Raw genomic sequence first — 20,273 nt, forward strand, 5'->3', positions numbered from 1 at the left:
TCTCTCTTTCCGAGCGCTGTCCTTTCAGAATTTCGACGTAAAAATGTCAAAAACAGTAAAGTTTGTCCTATTTTATATTTGTCCTCTGAGTGCTCCTCTGTCATGTTGAAATATGGCTCGTCATTTGTTACGAGACAGTCACACTGACTTCAAGCTGCTTTCATAGCTATGAATGTTTGATGCCTACAGATTTTTAATGAGCCTCATCGGTCCCCATCCATCCTCACACAGCGACGAAACGGCGAAAACTCCCTCGTTTCTCTTTCTGTCATCTTTAATGTCAGGCGCTGTGCAGTTTCGATCAGCGCTCACCTGAAAGACGCGAGTGCAGAGTACCCTACGGCTCTCTGAAGAAACCCCAGGCCCTGTTTTTTTTCTTTTCTCTGGACCGTTCCCCGCGAGATCCCGAGTTAAAAAGAATAAAAAGCATAAAAAGTGATGCTCCCACGACGTCCACACAGAAGAGGCTTCGGCTAATGATCTATGCCCGGTCCATCTAGTCAATTACTTACTAATGAGTTGACCCGCAGCCACTGTGTGCCGGCTGACCGCGGAGGAGTAATTACCACACGGTGATACGCTTTACCTCCGCCTCCCAAACACACCACACGCATTAAAGAGAGATAGTTTAGAAATTCTGAAGGTTTATTAAATGTCACTCAGAACATTGAGACACGTTTCATAGGTTGAACCAAAGAAAAGGAAAGAAGGGAAAATAGAAAGAGAGAAAGGAAGGAAGGAAGAAAGAGAAATGCATTAGCCCTGTCCGGACAGGATTATTTTCTAAGGAGATCCTCCTGTAATTTTCTCTCTCTTTTTATTCTCTGTGATTTTATTCCCGTCCAGAACAACCATGTACGTCTTTTTCTCAGACGTCCTCTGAGATAAAAAAAATACAAGCTGAATTATCTACTGTTTTTCTCTGAACTCCTGTAATCGTGGTCATCCGGTAATTTTAATCCCGTTCTGATCCACATCTCTGAGTTTTGTCTCCTCGCCTTTAATAAAATAGCTATTTACTCAAACCAGATAGTTTAGAAATTCTGAAGGTTTATTAAATGTCACTCAGAACATTGAGACACGTTTCATAGGTTGAACCAAAGAAAAGGAAAGCAGGGAAAACAGAAACAGAGAATGGAAGAAAGACTGATGCATAAGCCCTGTCCAGATGGGATTAGTTTCTCATCTCTTTTATGGGGGGTTTTTATCCTCTGTGATTTTATTCCCGTCCAGAACGACCATGTACGTGTTTTTCTCAGACGTCTTTGTCTAATATGATAATAAATGTCAAAGTGTAACTTAAGTACATTTGAGTAAAAGTGTCAAAATGCAACTTTTTGACCTAGAATGATTTTAGAACTAGATGATTCTAAAATGTTTCTAAAAATGATTCTAAAAAACAATTTAATAATGCAACTAAAGTAAGTTGATTAAATCTTGAGACATGACAAAAATGTGACTTAAAAAACCTTTTATACACTCTTAAAATAAAGGTGCTTCCAATAGTTTTGTTCTCAGGGGGTTCTGGGGTAATTCTTTCTTATTTATGTTTTTTTTTTATCCTCTGTAATTTTATTCCCGTCCAGAACGACCACGTACGTGTTTTTACAGGCTGAATTATCTACTGTTTTTCTCTGAACTCTGTGGTCCTCCAGTAGTTTTAATTCCATCCAGATGCACATCTCCGAGTTTCGTCTCATTGCCTTTAATAAAACAGCAAAACAGCTCTTTATTCACACCAGATAGTTTAGAAATTCTGAAGGTTTATTAAATGTCACTCAGAACATTGAGACACAGAAAAGAAAAAGAGGGAAAACAGAAACAGAGAAAGGAAGGAAGGATGGAGCGAGGCCTACGAGACGAGAAATAAGGTCCAGCTGGAATAAGAGAGCCTGTATAGGACGGAGCATGCCGAATGCTGAAAGACTGAATTTCCTTTAAAAGAGAGAAAAGCGCTGATCTGATCCTCAATCTTTTCCCATTTACAGAATTCTGAATCCCTCCTGCTGTACTTGGTCATAGAGTCTGTAAGTGTTGAGGGTTTTGGGGGTTTTGAGGGTTTTGAGGGGGTTGAGAAGGTTGAGGGTGAGAGATGCTGTCAGATGGAGAAGGTGAAGGATGGGATTTTGCTCATACAGGTTGAGTGGATGAGTGGACAAGGCCTATAGGTGAACAGGAGGCAGGTACAGTTTCAGAGATCCCCTTATAGTGAGCGTCCTGAGGCCTTCGCCTTTCAGATAAGTATTTCTTTGTGCTCGTATTAAAATAAAGCACCCAAAGCACCGTTCAAAAGTTTGGAAACACTGATTAACAACTTTTACAGATTTCCACACAGTAGAATTTAAACAAACTGTTAATTTAACACTGACAACTTTACTGTGCAGAAGCTGAGAAGAGCATTATGACATTTAGATGTTGTAGTGTAATGGATAACAACCCTAACATACCTCTAAAAAGACTATGGTATGATTACCTGCTACACTACACCAATATATATAAAAACTCTTGGGCAAGACTCCCAACAGCTTTTTACAAGTATTACATAACTTAACCCTTTTAACACATTCAGCGCTGTAAAAAAAAACAGTTTCTAAATTTGTTTCTCTGATTTTTTGCTATTTATAGGTTTATATTTGAGTAAAATGAACATTGTTGTTTTATTCTATAAACTACAGACAACATTTCTCCCAAATTCCACATAAAAATATTCTCATTTAGAGAATTTATTTACAGAAAATGAGAAATGGCTGAAATAACAAGAAACGATGCAAAAAAAAAAAAGAAAACAAGTTCATATTCATAAAGTAATTTTAAGAGTTCAGAAATAATCTTGGCATCATGTTCTCCTCCTCCACCAGTCTTACACACTGCTTTTGAATAACTTTATGCAGTTCAGCTTGGTTTGGTTTGATGGCTTGTGATCATCCATCTTCTGCATCTTTTTTTGGTTATTTCAGCCATTTCTAATTTTCTGCAAATAAATAAATGCTCTAAATGACGATATTTTTATTTGAAATAACACAATAATGTTCATTTTAATCAAACATAAATCTATAAATATACATATTTTTTCCAGATATGTATATATAAGTAAAAAAGAACTGTTATAAAAAGTCTTTCCAAACTTCTGAACAGTAGTCTCTGACATTTTTAAGCAGTGGAATAGCAGGGAAGGAGGAGACGTACGCAGAGCGCTGTGTGAAAAGCTTTCCCCTCATTGTGGAGCCGGTGAAATGGTGCAGGTAATGGCATTAGCCTTGTCGCTGCATGCTGGAACAAAAAGCCCTCCACTCTCGTCTGAGGGGAATATTTTAGCTGTCAAACCCTTTCCGTCTATAGGACATCATCCCCTATAAAAATCACTTCATCTCTCAGGCGCTGGCTGCTGGCGGAAGCATCGGGCTCGGCTTATTGAGGGAGTTAATGTGTCACATAATCGTGGAAAAGAAAAAATAAAATAATAAACGTCAGCTTGCCTGAGTGCATTACTTTTGAAGGGCCATTGACAGTTATTCATGGTGCTGTAATTCCGAGCTCCGCTGACAGTGAGTTAGCTTTTCGACACGTAAATACTGGCCTTTCACCAGGAGTCATCACACTTTTCCTCTTTAGCTTTCAGTATTTGCAAAAATAACACCACTAAAATTGCGACGGCTGTTCATTTCCAGCGTGAGGGGAAAACTGTGCCATTCTCACTTCTTACACATTTTTTTTTTTTTTCAGTAAAAATATAAAGGTGACACGTTGCTATGAAAACACTGCTTTGTTTTGCTTTTTTTTTTAAGTGCAGACACCTTCCATCTCAAAACAACAATCAATTTTTCTTTTTTTGTACAATAACATCAAATATCATCATTTTAACAGATAACAGATAAAATAACAGAACAGACGGACACATTTCCACACTTGGAGACTGTGACACCATACTGTGTGTGTGTGTGTGTGTGTGTGTGTGTGTGTGTGAGAGTGTGTGAGTGTGTGTGCAGGCTGAAGCTTTCCAATTGATCCAATTCCCGATTCACATTCTGTATAAACCAGTTCTATTAATCTGATTCATGTTGATCAGCAAGTATCAAAGTATGAACATGAATCCATAAAAAGTGAATTACTAAGAAACTGATTATGGTTTATCATGAGTTATTTACACATGAACTGGCTCTGTGCTGTAAACTTGCTTTGTTAGAGATAAAGACTTTATTTATATATTTATATATATTTATAAATTATAGGTAGTTTGCATTTAAGAGTTTAAGAAACATTGCACACGCCCCTACCAGCCCAGGAAACATTACAGTAGAGCCTGACCAATACTTCTGTCTTTAATATCGGCTGATATCGACTTTAACACACACTTTAATTTTTTTGGTATTTGGTGTAAAACTTTGGGTGCAGCTTCACTAAAATACAAAAACTCTGTACACACTTTTATATAATTGTCACCATGTGTGTTACGTGTTAATGTCATAAACTTTTGACTTTGAACTGCCCTCCAGTGGAACCAAACATGCTAGACATCCATCGTAATGCCAACGTAAAGGATGCGTAGAAGATATATTGGCAGTGATGAGGATTACACCGTTTGAATCAGATATTAAAGAGTCACTAAACCCTAAACTATATATAACCCTGAACCTCAGGTTCAACTGTGCTATAGGTGTGGATGATGTTTCTTTGTACTTATTATGGTACACAATATGCAGCTTAGCCAATCAGCTCTTGTTCCTGTTCCGCTCCTAAACCCATACATCACACATACCCAGTGCCCCTCCCAAACTACTTTGAGCAGAGGGTGGTGGAATCAGCTAAAATCAAGGTGGTTAGTGACTCTTTAATGGCTATTTCTGCAGTTGTATCTACAGTTCTTATAAGTTAATATAATTAATATATTTAATATATGTACATTTGTACAGTTTTTGCTTGGTTGCTTTGACAAGGTTGTTGGTTTGATGAGCTGACTAATAAGAGCAGTCCATAAAATTGATATCAGCTGATATTATCACTTATCTGAATTAGTTAGTCTCTTAAAAAATCTGATTTGGTGACATAAGCCATAAACTTTCCATATTCGTCAGGCTCTACTTTCTGGAACTGAACTGCTTTATGGTGAACCCCCATCTGACTGCTCTGAATCTGCTCTGAATCTGCTCTGAATCTGCTCTAATCTGTCCTCCCCCTCCCCTGGATCCAAACAGCTGAATGAATGGAAGGAAACACTCACCTCTGAACTGGTGAATTTATGTATATGGATTATGGAATCTACAATTATTGAGATTTGTTGAGTTGAGAGTTGGAGATGATGAACACTTTCCTTTACAGTGAAAGTGAACGTTTGGAAGGTTCAGTAAACACACAGATTAATCCAGATTAATCCAAGCCTGGACTAAAATGAATTGGCTCTAATATTTAACGTCTGGAGAAACTGGTCCTAAATGAGTCTGGTACTGACAGGATCTGCAGCCCGAGCACATCTATTTCAGACCAATGATTTCTGTAAATCAGAACAGAATGAAGCTGTTTCTTATAAAATAAATAACGTTTTTTTTTTCCATAAAATGCTACAATAGCGCCACCACCTGACCGCCGGCCCGGGTCGGTGTGAGAGAATTCCTGAACAACATAATGAAACAAACTGCTCTGTGAGAATAGGGGCACTGTACCCATGGAGCACCTCACCGCTCCACCGATAAGCCTGGCGGTAGCTGTGCTGTACGCTTTATGGTGCCATTGAGTTGTCAGAGTGAAAAATTGTTCTGATTGGGGCCCATCGCTCTGAGAGCCGCCGGAGCGACTGTCTTCCTTTTCTGCTTCCCTGCAGGTCAATTACGCCTTTTACTCGACATGGGGCAGTCAGTTATCTCATAGTTACCAAAGCAGGGGTCGGATACAGCGGCGCGAACCTGACACACCCGGCTACTTAACAAAGCGTAAACCCAGAACGATGACAGAATAAAAAACGAACGAAAGAGAAACGGAAGAAAACGAAACAGAGGCTTGTCTTCTTCTGCCCTGAAGACAACCCTGGATCTCTGTCTGGATCTCTGTGGGTTAGAGGGATAATTCTTCGTTTAACTCGTCGTTTGTCTTCTGAAACATAAAAAAAAGGCTACACATAATCCTCGCTAAATGCAACAGCTACGGATTTTTTTTCTGCATTTTTATCAACACTTTTTTTTTTCATAATAATAATGATAATAATCATAATAATAATAATAATAGCAATTCAAAGAGTTGACCAGGAGAGCAAGAGCAAAACGGTTGTTGCCTAATGCGCTTCAGCACTATAACACTATGCACTATGAGATGGGACAGGAAGGGTCGGGAACTTTTTAGGAACGAGGGCTTAAAAACAGAGCCACGCAAAATGGGAAGGGGAAGATAGAAGATACTACATCACACAGTTCTCACACTTTTTCCGTAGTTTATAGTGTCTCTAACACCTACAGGCCGGCACCTACAGGCCGGCTCTCCTCGCTCTCGTGGTTCGTTGCATGGTTGCTGTGGTTTCTGTGGTCGCTGTGGTTTAGTCCGTCCCGCGGGTCCCCTCATTTATTCTCCTCCCGGGTGGGCCTGATCTTCATCTCGGTGAACTTGAGCGAGTACTGCCACCCAGTCCAGGAGGACCACTCGATGCCGTCGGCGTAGGACGTGTGCTGGCCGCGCAGGTACTGTCCGTTCAGGTTGGAGGTGTGGCAGTTGCGGTACCACCAGGCGCCGTGGTAGAAGGAGGCACAGTTGTTCTCCGAGTGATCGTTGTCTTTGTCCTTCGTGGTGAACTGCATGCCATTGTGTTTCAGCAGAGAGTCTCCTGAAATGTCACAGAGAGAGAGAGAGAGAGAGAGAGAGAGAGATGATTAGGGTGTGAGACAGTGACACTATGCAGAGAAGACAAGAACAATTAATGAACACCGATAGACAGAAAAAAAAGAAGAAGAAAAAAACGCTGAATCATTAGCTCCATTACATTCTATTACGTGACTAAATGACTCTGAGAAAACAGAGCTGGGTATAATTCAGCATGTCAAACCACACATAATCCCCACTGCCTCTGTGTTTCTGTTGCGCACAATCTGCTAAAACACTGATAATCTGCTTTTAGAAGTGTCTGCAAACGATAAAACACAGTTAAATCTCCAAAAAGATTGGTAACACTTTACTTGGATGGTCCATTTGATTGTCACCAGGGCCACGACAAGGTGAGAAAACGAGATAATACTCTGCAGGGAACAGAGGAAACAGAGGACTATATATACTAATACTAATAGGTGTGGGAAACGAGCAATCAGAAGGTGGGCGAGGCTGATCGCTGCAGAGTCACATGTTCAGCTGAGTCATTGTAGTTCATGGGCTGAGAATGCAGGGAAATGGAGTTTTCAGAAGAACCATAGAAGATTGGTAACTAAGTAGTAGTAGATTAGTAGATAAGTAGTAGTAGTAGTAGATTAGTTGATTAGTAGTAGTAGTAGGACATTAGTTGATTAGTAGTAGCAGTAGTACATTAGTTGATTAGTAGTAGTAGATACATAGATAAGTAACAGTAGTAGTGGATTAGTAGATAAGTAGTAGTAGTAGATTATTAGATAAGTAGTAGTAGTAGATTATTAGATAAGTAGTAGTAGTAGTAGTAGATTAGTAGATAAGTAGTAGCAGTAGTAAATTAGTAGTAGTAGTAGATTAGTAGATAAGCAGAAGTAGTAGTAGTAGATTAGTAGATAAGTAGTAGTAATAGTAGATTAGTAGATAAGTAGCAGTACTAGCAGTAGTAGATTAGTAGATAAATAGTAGTAGTAGTAGATTATAAGCAGTAGTAGATTATTGGATTAGTATTAGTAGTAGTAGATTAGTATATAAGTAACAGTAGTAGTAGATTAGTAGATAAGTAGTAGTAGTAGTAGTGGATTAGTAGTATTAGTAGTAGTAGTAGATTATAAGCAGTAGTAGATTATTGGATTAGTAGTAGTAGTAGTAGATTAGTATATAAGTAACAGTAGTAGTAGATTAGTAGATAAGTAGTAGTAGTAGTGGATTAGTATATAAGTAACAGTAGTAGTAGATTAGTAGATAAGTAACAGTAGTAGTAGTAGATTAGTATATAAGTAACAGTAGTAGTAGATTAGTAGATAAGTAACAGTAGTAGTAGTAGATTAGTATATAAGTAACAGTAGTAGTAGATTAGTAGATAAGTAGTAGTAGTAGTAGATTAGTAGATAAGTAACAGTAGTAGTAGATTAGTATATAAGTAACAGTAGTAGTAGATTAGTAGATAAGTAGTAGTAGTAGATTAGTAGTATTAGTAGTAGTAGTAGAACAGCCTATTAAGGCATATGTCCAGCAAATGAAGAGAGATAGCAGATACTCTGTAAATAGACTGGGGTCTTTTCCTCTCGACTGTTTCAGTGCAAACAGAAGTGAAAACAGCAGGAATCGTCTCCATGTTCCTCCAGGATCACTGTGTCTCTTAGGAACGAGACAGAGCGTGTGTGTTTGTGTGAGTTCAGTTCAGCAGTAACCTCAGTTGTGTAGTCTGTGATGCCAAGCTGTTTAGTGTGTGATGCCAATCTTTCAGTCAGCAAGAAATCTGCACAAATTAGTGGGATATCATGAGATAGCCAGTCTGCTTCTACTCTGTTAGGACTTAGTTTAGTGTATCCAGGGTTTAAACTGAAAAAACAGGCAGGGGTCGAATAAAGCAGTCCAGTCCCAAACACAAGTCTTTTGAGCTACACACAATGCAATAGAAATGTAGCTCCATTAAAACTATAGCTCTATTAAAACAGCGCTTTCGTCTCCTCTAATGTTTCTGTCTCAGAGGTTTACTCCTGACAGCACAAAGGAAGGAAAGACTGAGGAGAGCAGGAAGACAATGCATCAGGCCAGGAGAGGAGAAGAAGTGAGATGGAGGGAGCAGCGGGGTTAATGCGCCCGTTTTAAATGGTGTGATGGACTGCAGAGCTTGTGAATGTAATGTTGGTGTGAGAGCTCAGGCTAATCTAATCCCAGCTCTCCGCTGCCCGCCCGCTGCCAGGCTCATCCGAGCCCCGGCCCTGCTGATGAGATCAGCCGTTATTGCCGGAGCTACAGCAGCGCCGGGCTCTGCACTCCACCGGCGCCGATTCTCCATTCTGCGGCGGCGTGGATCGAGCTCGCCCTTTTATTCCAACCGAGGAGATCCTATTGATATAGTTATGTCATGCCGTAAAGCAGAGTTACACGTCATAAATCCGCTGCAGGTGCCTCGTGAATTCATCACGCTGCTCTGAGGGGTGATGAATGGCCGAAATGATGGCACCAGTAAAACAATTGAATGCTGGAGTGTGAAAAGGGATTGCATTAACTGTAGAGGTAATGAGAGGGATTCAGTGTCATCCATCTGAAATATGGGACTGACATGCTGTGCATCTCACAGTACCTCCGCTGTATAACAGTCCCTTAGCGCTGGAAACGGATAAAAACGGATGTTAAACAAAATCCAGATGCATTACGTTATCAGATCATGCTGAAACACTGTCCTAGAAACCTGATAAACACTATATATACAGTATACGAACAAAAGCATAGGGCCACCTGCTCATTCATTGTTTCTTCTTCTTCTAAAAAAAAAAAAAAAAGAGTATTAAAAAGAGTTTACCCTGATTTTGTACCCTATTATTTAGTAACTCTAGATTTAGGAGCATAATCACTATGAAGATTTGATTGCATGCCTCAACAAGAGTAAGTTAATAAGTTTAAAATGTTGAATGACTACCATTCATCCTAATCTCCTAATAAAAAACGTATTGGGAACAGATAAAATATAGTTCTATTGTTCCACAGCTCACTACCAGTAAGTTCATGTTTATCTGGTCCAGATAATACTTTTATATTAAGTATTACAATACTAGGTGTGGGTGTGGTGTTCTCTTAAGAAAAAATAAAATATTGTGTATATATTGTATATCTGTAATAAAAAAGTAATGCAATTCATGGCATTTTAGACACTATGGCATTTTAAACTAACTATAATTGAAAATTATTATTTATTATTATTTTCATTTCATTCAGCATTCAGTCCCTCATATTGGCAAAAGAGATAGTAACTTGCTCTTATAGCCTACAACACTATGACCAGGCGGTAAACCATTACATAAAATACATCTTCATACATAAAATTAGAGCTATGCATTTATCATCATATATAGTGATTCTAATATTCTGATGTATTGATATTGAAAATCGATAATCTATATTGGTATAAGGTCACTACCAATGATAAAAAAATATTTTTTACTTTGCCAATACTACATTTAAACCCTAAATCGTATTTTTTACATTAATAGCTCAAATGTGCTGCTTTGACATAATGAAACATACCAGTCCTGCCTAAAATAATTGTTTTATAAACATTTCCTAACCTTTAGAAAACGCTTTTATTGTGGTAATTTCCGCCTCTACAGTGCCTGATGATGATGTTTCCATGTACTTTGGTACGCAGACACATCACAATATGCAAATTAGTCAATCAATAACACCGCCCCTCCTGCTGATCATCAACAGATATAATCATTTGCGTCTCACCACTATGAGAAGCACAATGGTCAGCACAATTAGCTCTCCCTACTTTCCCGCCTCTAAACCCATACATCACCCAGTGACCCTCCCAAACTACTCCACTCATAGCCCTTTTAAATTTTAATGCACCTCTGCTGACAACGTCCAACCATCTGCATATATGACCTCAGCACTATAAGAAGCACAATGGTCAGCCAAATCAAAAAGCTCCCTCCTGCTTCACCTCTAAACCCATACATCACCCAGTCTTTTTTTAATTCGAGCTGAGGGTGGAGTCAGCTAAAATCAGGGGGTTTAGTTACACTTTAAAGATGATCTGTCTTAATTAAGGAGCTTCACTTTATATGATCGTCTAAAAGTAGCATCTATCATCCTAGAAACACTCAAACTCTCCTCTAACTCAGAGAAAAAATACACAGATAACAGAAAAATCAATACTGTGAGACAACAATGTTGGTATTCCAGTGATGGGATATACTGCCTAGCAATTCGACCCTGAGTCTAAAATGATTTTTTCACATTTCCAAAAATCTTTCTGTTACAGAAACATCTGTGAAGGTGCAACAGAGCGCCTGAGTGATTGGCTATTGCCCTCGAGCAAGACGGCTAACCTTAGGGGGATGCGGGAGGCCGTCCATAAGTTGCTCTGGGCAAAGCGTTTTCGAGACGCAGGAGCTCTGCGTTATAGAAAATACGGTTCAGATCTTTCCGGCTTCTTCTCGGCTCGCCGTATTTGGGTGGAATCCTCCGTCAGGCTCCCTCAGGAGCAAACTCCACTGTAGGTGGGTATTTGCGAGGCAGCGCATTTCAAAGCATAACAAATCTTTGATCATGTACAAATTGATACCAGAATATTCTACTCATACACCGAGTCAATCATTTTACCAAAACATTTTCTCTCAGCAGAACAGCCTTCAAAGCTGCAGTAGCACCTGAAAGGCTGGGTAAAGCATGTTTGCACAAAGGTACGCCACACAAATTCAAATCAAACATCTTGGGACGGACCCACCTACCCATGAAAGCAATACGAGTCATTAGGCATGCACAGGAATGCATAAACAGGCTCGCCATGAATACATTACCACATCAGAGCAGAATTATTCATGCCTGCACTCGGACAAGCATTGTTACAAAATTATCAAACGACGGAGTATAATTCCGGTCCTCTTTTTCCGGCCGTCCTAATGGCGGAGAAAACAGTGGCGTGCGGCAACAAAACTGTCATTAATACCAGAGCTGAGGGTAAAGAGGAAAAGTTGAAGCATTGGAGATGATTGCTGGGATTGAGTTATAAAGGAAAATGGGAAACGGCATCACAGCTAAAACTGGAGAGTTGAAATTTCAGAGTTAAACAGCTGAGACTTTTGATTTTTTAACTGTTAAAGTGTAATCTTAACTTGGATTCAATAATTCAGATTTAACAGAGTTGAACATTTCAGTGTTAACCCAAATAAACCCAATAAACACTGCCCAACTTCACAGAGATTAAGTAAAACTCCGTCCAAATAACCTAATTTTTGTATAATGGGCGTTCCCCTCCTCCCCAATTCTAACTTACCATCAGTGTGTGGTCTTGCCTTGCCCACCAGGGCTATCTTCCATTGGGTATCCAATTAAATTTTATAAAGAAAATGGAAAAAATACACTGGAAGTGAACAAGCAGAAGTGAACTTAAAACACAAGCTAACCTCCCTTGAATAATAATTTAATAATAAATTGACATATGAATTGATTAATCATCTTTTATTTTTTTTTAAAACTCTTTTCAATGTTGGCGAAACAATTACAAATCTGAGTTTTTAAGGAACTCTCGGAAGGAGTTACATTTTTAACTATTCTGAAAGTGCAGATTTAATTCTATATAGTGTGGAGCTTTAGTATATAAATCCTGGAAAAGAGAATTATAGTTATAGTCAAGTCTATTTTATGTAAAATTGGATATTTCCCAACAATACTCAACTATTTTCCGTTATTTTTGGCCACATATACGTACATTAAAACATAGCTATTTGAGTTGAATCAACATATAATAACTGAGTTTAGTCTGTTGCCATTGATCACTTCTTTGCTATTGGCTTTTGGAATAACTGATTTGCATACTGGTTGCAAATCCACAGTTTCAGACATTCACCATCAGTGTGTAGTCATTCCTCTACACTAGGTAAACTTGAATGCTATTATTTTGTAATTAACTGCTTGTTATCGTTTTTTTTTTGCAGAAAAAGCATTTTTATAAAAATCAGTTTTTCGCTCCTGACCACATGTTTCAGAGTAGAAATATTGAGGAAAACAGTTGACATAAAAAACATAAATAAAGGCCTAATTTAGGTGTAAAAACTAAAACTTTAGTGTATTATTACTATTATTATTAGATTTTAGTAAACATTACTTAAACAAATTGAGGCAACGAGTAAATGTAATTTATCCAGGTTTACAGTGTTCTGTATCTCTCAGCTAGCTTCTGCACACTTCAGTTCCTCCCTGATCGAGTATTTAACTATTAATGATCCTGAGCACTTGTACTCGTGTGTTTTCTCAGGATAGAATTATGATCCTGTCGCAGCAGAAAACGATGTGCGATGTTCAACAAATGGCTCGGGCTCATGCAGACAAAAGGCATTTAATATCTGTCCTGACATTATAGAATAATGGGCAAATTACAGGAGGTTTAAGAGAGTCAATCTAGTGGAATTAATATAATATATATGTTCACACCCAACGGAGGCATTTCAACTAATCTGCTGCATCTTTCTGATGCTTCAGGCAGTTGCTAATGTCTGGATGGTCCTCTCATAATTACCTATGCAGGTACATCCTTCCAAACAACAACAGAGGCCTGCTGGGAACGGCAGTAAATAACACCATGCTCCATACGTTAAGCTACTTCCTGGCACAGGCGGCGGATCACAGCGCTGATAGGTCTCTAACCTCCACCTCCTGTCGGAATTTCTCTTTTCTCATTTCGGTGATGGTCGGGCTCTCCGGAGCGGCGGCCGTCCGTTTGTTGGACAGACTATTATTTAAGTTGTCGAGGTTGCAGAGCTTTCTCGCCCCAACATGACCTCAGTCTGCCTTTTATTTTAACACAGCACTGTGGGTAATATCCTGCACTGTAAACCCATAAATAGTTTGAACTCAAATAAATTAAGTCTGTTTTTTAGATAAAATTGGATATTTCTAAACATTCCTCAACTATTTTGAGTGAACTGAACATTTCTGAGCACATATTATACATTCAAACAGAGATCTTTGAGTTGAAAATCTTATAATTTTCTATAAGCTTTTCTATTGGCTTCTGGCGCAATCTATTTGCATACTGGTTTCTGACGCTCACCATCACTGTGTGTAGTGATTCCCCCCTGGGCTACGTTAAGAGTCTACGTGAGTTCAACTTAACTTTGATGTCATTGTTTATTTTGATTTTCCTTTTATTTTATAATTTTTGGCTATAAATACTACAATATAAATATGCAGAGAGAAAGCAACTCAATGTAATAATTGCAATAAACGTAAACAATTAAGCTAGACATATTTCAATAGTTACTTTTCAGGTTCACCACATTTTGAGCGTCAAGTACACTGTAATTGAATTTACTCAAATGTACTAATTTGAGATGATTTGTTGTTTCACATTGTTTAAGTAATATTTACTGAAATCTTAAATAGATTAAAACCTTTAGTTATTATGCCTAAATTAATGTAATCATTGCAATAAACCTAAACAAGTAAGATAAAGTGGTTGTACATTAGTTACTATAAATTTAAAAACTAAGTTTTTTTTTTAAACTAAAAGTTAAGTTTCAGGTTCACCACATTTTGAGTGTAAAGTATTTGTGGTTTATCTGTTTAACCCTAAGATTAATTTATTCATTTGAGGCAGCAAATGACCTCAAATGATTTGAACAGACCTAACTTAGGGTTGAATCTAAGCACTAACTCTTAACTTGAATATTATTGGTATATATCGTCGCTGTCCAATGAAAAACACTTCACATCTCCAAAACAGCAACTTTACAGGAGAGAGAAAAAACCTTGTAAGCTTTCAATGGAAGTCAATGTAAAAACAAGTTTATTTCAGGTCATTTTGAAGCGTTTCTATTGGTCCGTTCATCAAGAAATTTTGACACAGTGTAAGAGACAGTTTGTTTGTTCAAATTATGTAGTAAACTAAAAATCGACAAATACGGAGATAAGTGTTTTTCATTGGACAGCGACGATATGCAAGTGGCAGTTGCTTTTATAGCACATCCCAAGATGCATTGTATTCTGCAATTTTACAGCGAAACATCGTTAAATAGTTTTTCCTATATGAATTTACTGTATAAAAATATAGGAATACAATATAAGATCCAACAAACATTATCATAGGGCTGGAAAAGACATTTACAAACATTAATAAAAAGACACAATTATTTAAGATAAGAAATGCAGCTTTCTAAAGAGGCCTGTTGGACTGTGAGCAGGGTTTTTGGTTGTATAAGCTAAAAGGAAAAGAAAAAAGGCTCTTTTCTTTCCACCTTAATTATCATCCTGACATAAATAGCGATGCTTATGTTCAGATTTAGCTTTTAGCGTCTGTTAAAATGTTTGGAGCATGAAACTTTAATAACTTTAATGATCTGGGACTAGATCTTGATAGATGACTCAGTCCGGGCTCAGGCTGCGGTAGTGGTGCTGCATGCACTGATGCAGAGTCAGTGCAGGACTGCTAATCGCCGCTAATAAACGACCTCAGTGTGCTTCATTCTCCCTGTACTGATCAGAAAGCTTTACTCAGACGGATTACTAAATGCATGGCTTGCTGCCATTTCATCACAACAATTCATTAAAAAATTCCAGTTCCCAAGTGACTGGAACACTGGAACACACTGAGAGGCAACATGAGTCTGCAGAGGTGAAGAGCCTGTAAGCTTGAATGCAGATGTGTTAAGTAATAAAGTACAAATACTTGTAGAACTAGTAGTATAATAATAATAATAATATAAGTAATAATTAGAACTCTTGGCTAGAATACTGGGCTCCGAGCTTGCCATCAGCTGCCGGAGCCCTGAGAGAGCACAGTTGGCCTTGCTCTCTGCGTGGGTACAGTACAGTAGATGGTGCTCTCTCTTTTCCCTTATCGCTCCTAGGGTGACGTTGATCAGCACAAGGTACTAGCGTCTGTGAGCTGATGTATCGAGTCGCTGCAAGGAAAAGAGGCGGAGTCTGACTTTACGTGTGTCGCAGGAGGCATGTGCTAGTCTTCACCTTTCTGTTGTGGGGTACATCACTAGTCCTAATGAGTGGGTTGGGTAAATGGGATAAAAATGTAAAGTAAAATAAATAAATAATCTTATCTATAAAGCACCTACACTCTGATTTGAACCCAATGCTAATAATGGGGAAAAGGAATATGACATATGTTTTGATTACTCTGAAATAATAAAGGAAAATGCAAACAAACAAAACAAACACATATTTTTTTTTTACTTTATAAGAAAAGGAATTAATGCTCTGGATGTTGTGAGGCAGGAAGTTAAAGGCATCCTAGCTAATTAGGCCAGACCAGAAGCAGCATTCTCCCTCTGATTTATGTTAATAGGAGTGTTTGTTTATGTATCCCATAATAAGCAAACTGTCCGCTTTATTGGAATGCCACAGATGCATTGGGTCGCTTCATTATCCGTGCCCTTTCTGGCACATCCGAAGGTCAGCTGTGGACCCGGTTCCGGTGAGGAGGCCAGCGGCAGGGGAGCAGAACCCGGGACTGATCGAGTGCAGAGACCCAATTAATGTTAAAAAAAGGCCCAGGCTGCAGCACAGGTGAAGCATAGAGAATCGCCGCTCTCTGTGCCTCACCACAGAACGAGATAACCCACAGCCCCGTGTGTTCACGCTGCGCAGAGGAAATATATCTACCTTACTGTGTGAGTATTGACTGTAGGACTGGGGGCTTTAAATTAATATATGGATTTATATTCTACTTTCTATTCTTGGGTTTCAGAATTAAAACACAAACTCTTCTAAATGTAAAAATATCAATTCTTTCTTTCCAGAAACAAATGGCCTCAAACTCTGCTGTAATCCAAAATATACAGACGCTACGCCAGTATCCACTGAATTTCAGTATATTCACATACTAAACCGCAAACTGTTTAGACTTTAATATATCTCCCCTGGGCATGATGCTAAAATTTTCCAGCGGTAGAAAAGCAATAAAAAAATGCTGTTGTTTAAAGCCTCTGACTGTTTTATATTTGTATTATTTCCCAGTTCCATTTTAGCCCCCAATATAATCACCAGGCTGATATACAGTGTGTAATAGGACTGAGCGATATTGTAGAAAAAATTAAGAGACCACTTAAAAACTATGAGTTACTTTGATTTTACCAAAAAGTTATCCAAAAGCAGTGTGTAAGACTGGTGGAGAAGAACATGATGCCAAGATGCATGAAGAAAACTGTGATTAAAAACCACCGGGATTCTTCCACCAAATATTGATTTCTGAACACTTAAAACTTTATGAATATCAATTTATTTTCTTTGCATTATTTGAGTTCTGAAAGCTCTGCATCTTTGTATTTAATCTGATAACTTTTCATTTTCTCATTGCAAATTAATGCTCTAAATGACTACATTTTTATTTGGAATTTGGGATTGGTCTCTTGTTTTTTTTTCCCCCTTGGTTTAGCCTATAGTCTGAGTCTTTGCTCTGGAGGAAAGAAAGCTGTGGAGATTGCTGTTGTGCTGGACAGTGTGTCTTTAGAATACAGAATTCATAAAGCAATAGGACATAATGCATCTCCGAGAGGGTTCCTCCTGCCCATAAATCTAATAGATGCAGTCTGGTATATGGAGCACTCAGCACAGCAGCTGAATACTAAAGTTCCTGGACAAAGAGGGAGTGAGGGAGTGCACCGTACCGGCCGTGCCCGAGTAGTCCGCCACGCTTAACGGGTAGCCGTCCTCGTCGGGATCGATGGAGAACAAACCCACTCCGAAGGATCCGTACTGCGCGAAGGAAGTGCTGTTCTCAAAGTCCTCCAGGTCAATCCTCAGCTCGTAGTTAGCTTGAATGGTGAGGATGTTGATCCGCTTCAAACCTGAAAAACAGCAGCGAGGTCAGGTAAGACATGACTGGACTGGGTTTAAAGAAGTTTAAAATAAAAGCGCAAGTGCAAAGTGCAGGCGAAGGTTTCTCAATAAAACTGTAAAAAGTTTGGTTGTGATATTTCGTATTTGGATGCATCAGCAGCCCTTGAGTCATTGGAAGTCTACCTTCTCACAGAATACTGTATATTTCCGTCCTCACTAAAATGATGCAACATTGCTGAATACTAATCATTTTTAGCATCATTGTTACATGATCTTAATTAGCACATTGAATTCTGCGTGATTTGATCAGCCGTGGTTTCATGTTTTTTTGGATACAATCCGGGTTAGCACCCGAACATCCCTTTCAGACAGCTTCCTCTTACAGCGTCCACAGTTAATCCTGTTGGATGTGGTTGGTGCTTCTTGGTGGTATGCTGACATTACCCTGGATACCGTGGCTCTTGATGCATCACAAAGACTTGCTGTCTTGGTCACAGATGCTGCAGCAAGACGTGCACCAACAATTTGTCCTCTTTTGAACTCTGGTATGTCACCCATAATGTTGTGTTCATTGTAATATTTAGAGCAGAACTGTGCTCTTACCCTACTAATTGAACCTTCACACTCTGCTCTTACTGGTGCAATGTGCAATTAATGAAGATTGAACACCAGGCTGCTCCAATTTAGCCATGAATCCTAAAATCCCACGTTAAAATGATGACAGGTGTTTCAGTTTCATTGTCCAACCCCTGTATTTGAGCAATTTGAAAGTTAAACTTTCAGAGACCACCACACTGGCCGATTAGTCCGCTATGCTTAAGGGGTAGCACCCTCACCGGGGTCGAGAACAAACGAACTTCAAAGGATCTGTACTGTGCAAAAGAGGGTCTGTTCTCAAAGTTGTGTAGATCAATCCGAAGCTCACAGGTCTCTCACTTGAAAGTGAGAACGTGGACCTGCTTTAAACCTAAACTCAAATTGCGGAGTATTCGGGTCAGTTTAAGGTCAGATTATGGTCTCACCACAAATGAACCGGCTCCAAGTTTTGGACTTGACTAAGACCACCCTAAATGTGCTTTTCTGTGGAATATGGAGCTAAAACATCTATTGTAAACAAGTGCTGAATGTTAGTCTACTCATATTTCTCATATCTCCTGAACACTGTGTATTTGGGTGAGTAAAGCACTTCTGTTTATCTACAGTAAGCTTAAATTTCCAGATTTCCACCAGCGCTAGCTGTGGTTAGCGGCTAATGTAGTCTGAGAGAGCTAAACTGAGTAACTTTGAGTGTTCCAGCTAGCGGATTGTTCCACGTAGCTTGTTTTAACATGTTAAACACGCAGACTATTAACAGTCAGATTTACAGTATCCCCTCTGAATGGCGAAAGAGCTAGCGCTTGGGTTACCGGCTAATGCTAACACTGCTCCAGTCTTGGTGCTGGAGAAACTTTACTAAAACGCAAGTATAATGCTGAAACTTTAGTAGAGTGGCTCTCTTACTGCTGGTAGATTTCATACATACGGTGCACTAGATTATAAGGAGCTAAAGTAAAACAGACATGTCCAAACTGTCATGGTACATTGTGTGATTGTATCATTATATAACTATTTGATCCCAATCCAATAAAGCAGTGGGTGGCCGTACTGCTCCTCTCCACAGCTCTCCAGAGTGAATCCTGCAATTAATAGGAGGTCGACTCCTGTTTAAAGGCGAGTAAAGCAGCACTACAAAGTACAAGTCCTGCTCTAAAATCAATACTTCTATTGCAGACTCCAATTCCAGTAAGTTTTCACGCCTAATATTTCTTACCCTGGCTTCATGAAGAGCAGGTTGCCCGTCTGACAGGAAACTAATGTACTTGCCTACATATAAATTCCCTTTGAAGACCATGCAGTGGCGTGAGCCCGTGTTTGTGTGTGTTACAAAACAGGACAGAAAATCAATATGGCCGAGTTTTGCTGGGTATAATCGTGACTTGGCTGTGCTCTAAAGTGGATGTATACAGTAGCACGCGCTCGACTGAATAGAGGGGAAGGTGTCAGGTGATAGCGATGCATCTGATGGAGGCCGGATTTGCTTGCTCGTGAGCTCCTCGCTTCAAAAACAACATATTGTGCTTAGCAGATGCTTCAGAGATGCCAGGAAGAACTGAGTCATTATTAGCATTAATTGTAGAATTACTAACAAGAGCAAGTTCGGGGCTAAAGAACTTTTTCTTCACAGCATCCTGAGCACATTTGCAGCTTTGTGATGGTGACTCATTCACACATTCATTGGAGGCAGCAGATCCAATATATTACAGATTAACTTACATTTCTTAAAGAACTACTGCCTTATTGTACTCCCTGTGAAAGGAAAATTTTCACGCCTTGCGCCCATGTTAGTAAAATAGCATCAAATAGTATCGTTAGGGCACAAAAAGCATGCTTTAAACGCAAAAGGCATGTACTATAATTCTCTTAAACAATCATGGGTGTGTTGACTGTTGTCAGGGTTTTAATCAGTCAGTGGCGCACCACTGCCAAAATTATAAACACGCCAGAAATTTACCTGAACACACCTCACTTCCAGCAGACCACCATGCTCATCAGTGTAGATATATTCCTCAATATGTCCTTAACTTTAACAGCACAGGGATAAGGCATGAAAATAG

The 20,273-nt window shown here is 39.0% G+C and overlaps 1 protein-coding gene across 1 annotated transcript in view; it reads right to left on the reverse strand.

Moving 5' to 3' along the window:
* Positions 1-1,743: 1,743 nt before the first annotated feature.
* fibcd1a (fibrinogen C domain containing 1a) overlaps positions 1,744-20,273 on the reverse strand; it is a 110,541-nt gene continuing 92,011 nt past the window's right edge. Inside the window, exons 7-8 of the mRNA XM_049486224.1 lie at positions 17,448-17,627; positions 1,744-6,805 (exon numbers count right to left, since the gene is read on the reverse strand). Coding sequence (XP_049342181.1) covers positions 6,543-6,805; positions 17,448-17,627 — 443 coding nt within the window. The 3' untranslated portion in view covers positions 1,744-6,542. The remainder of the gene's footprint in view (positions 6,806-17,447; positions 17,628-20,273) is intronic.

This window comes from Astyanax mexicanus, chromosome 12 (genome assembly GCF_023375975.1).
Source record: "Astyanax mexicanus isolate ESR-SI-001 chromosome 12, AstMex3_surface, whole genome shotgun sequence".
NCBI classification, from domain to species: domain Eukaryota; kingdom Metazoa; phylum Chordata; class Actinopteri; order Characiformes; family Acestrorhamphidae; genus Astyanax; species Astyanax mexicanus.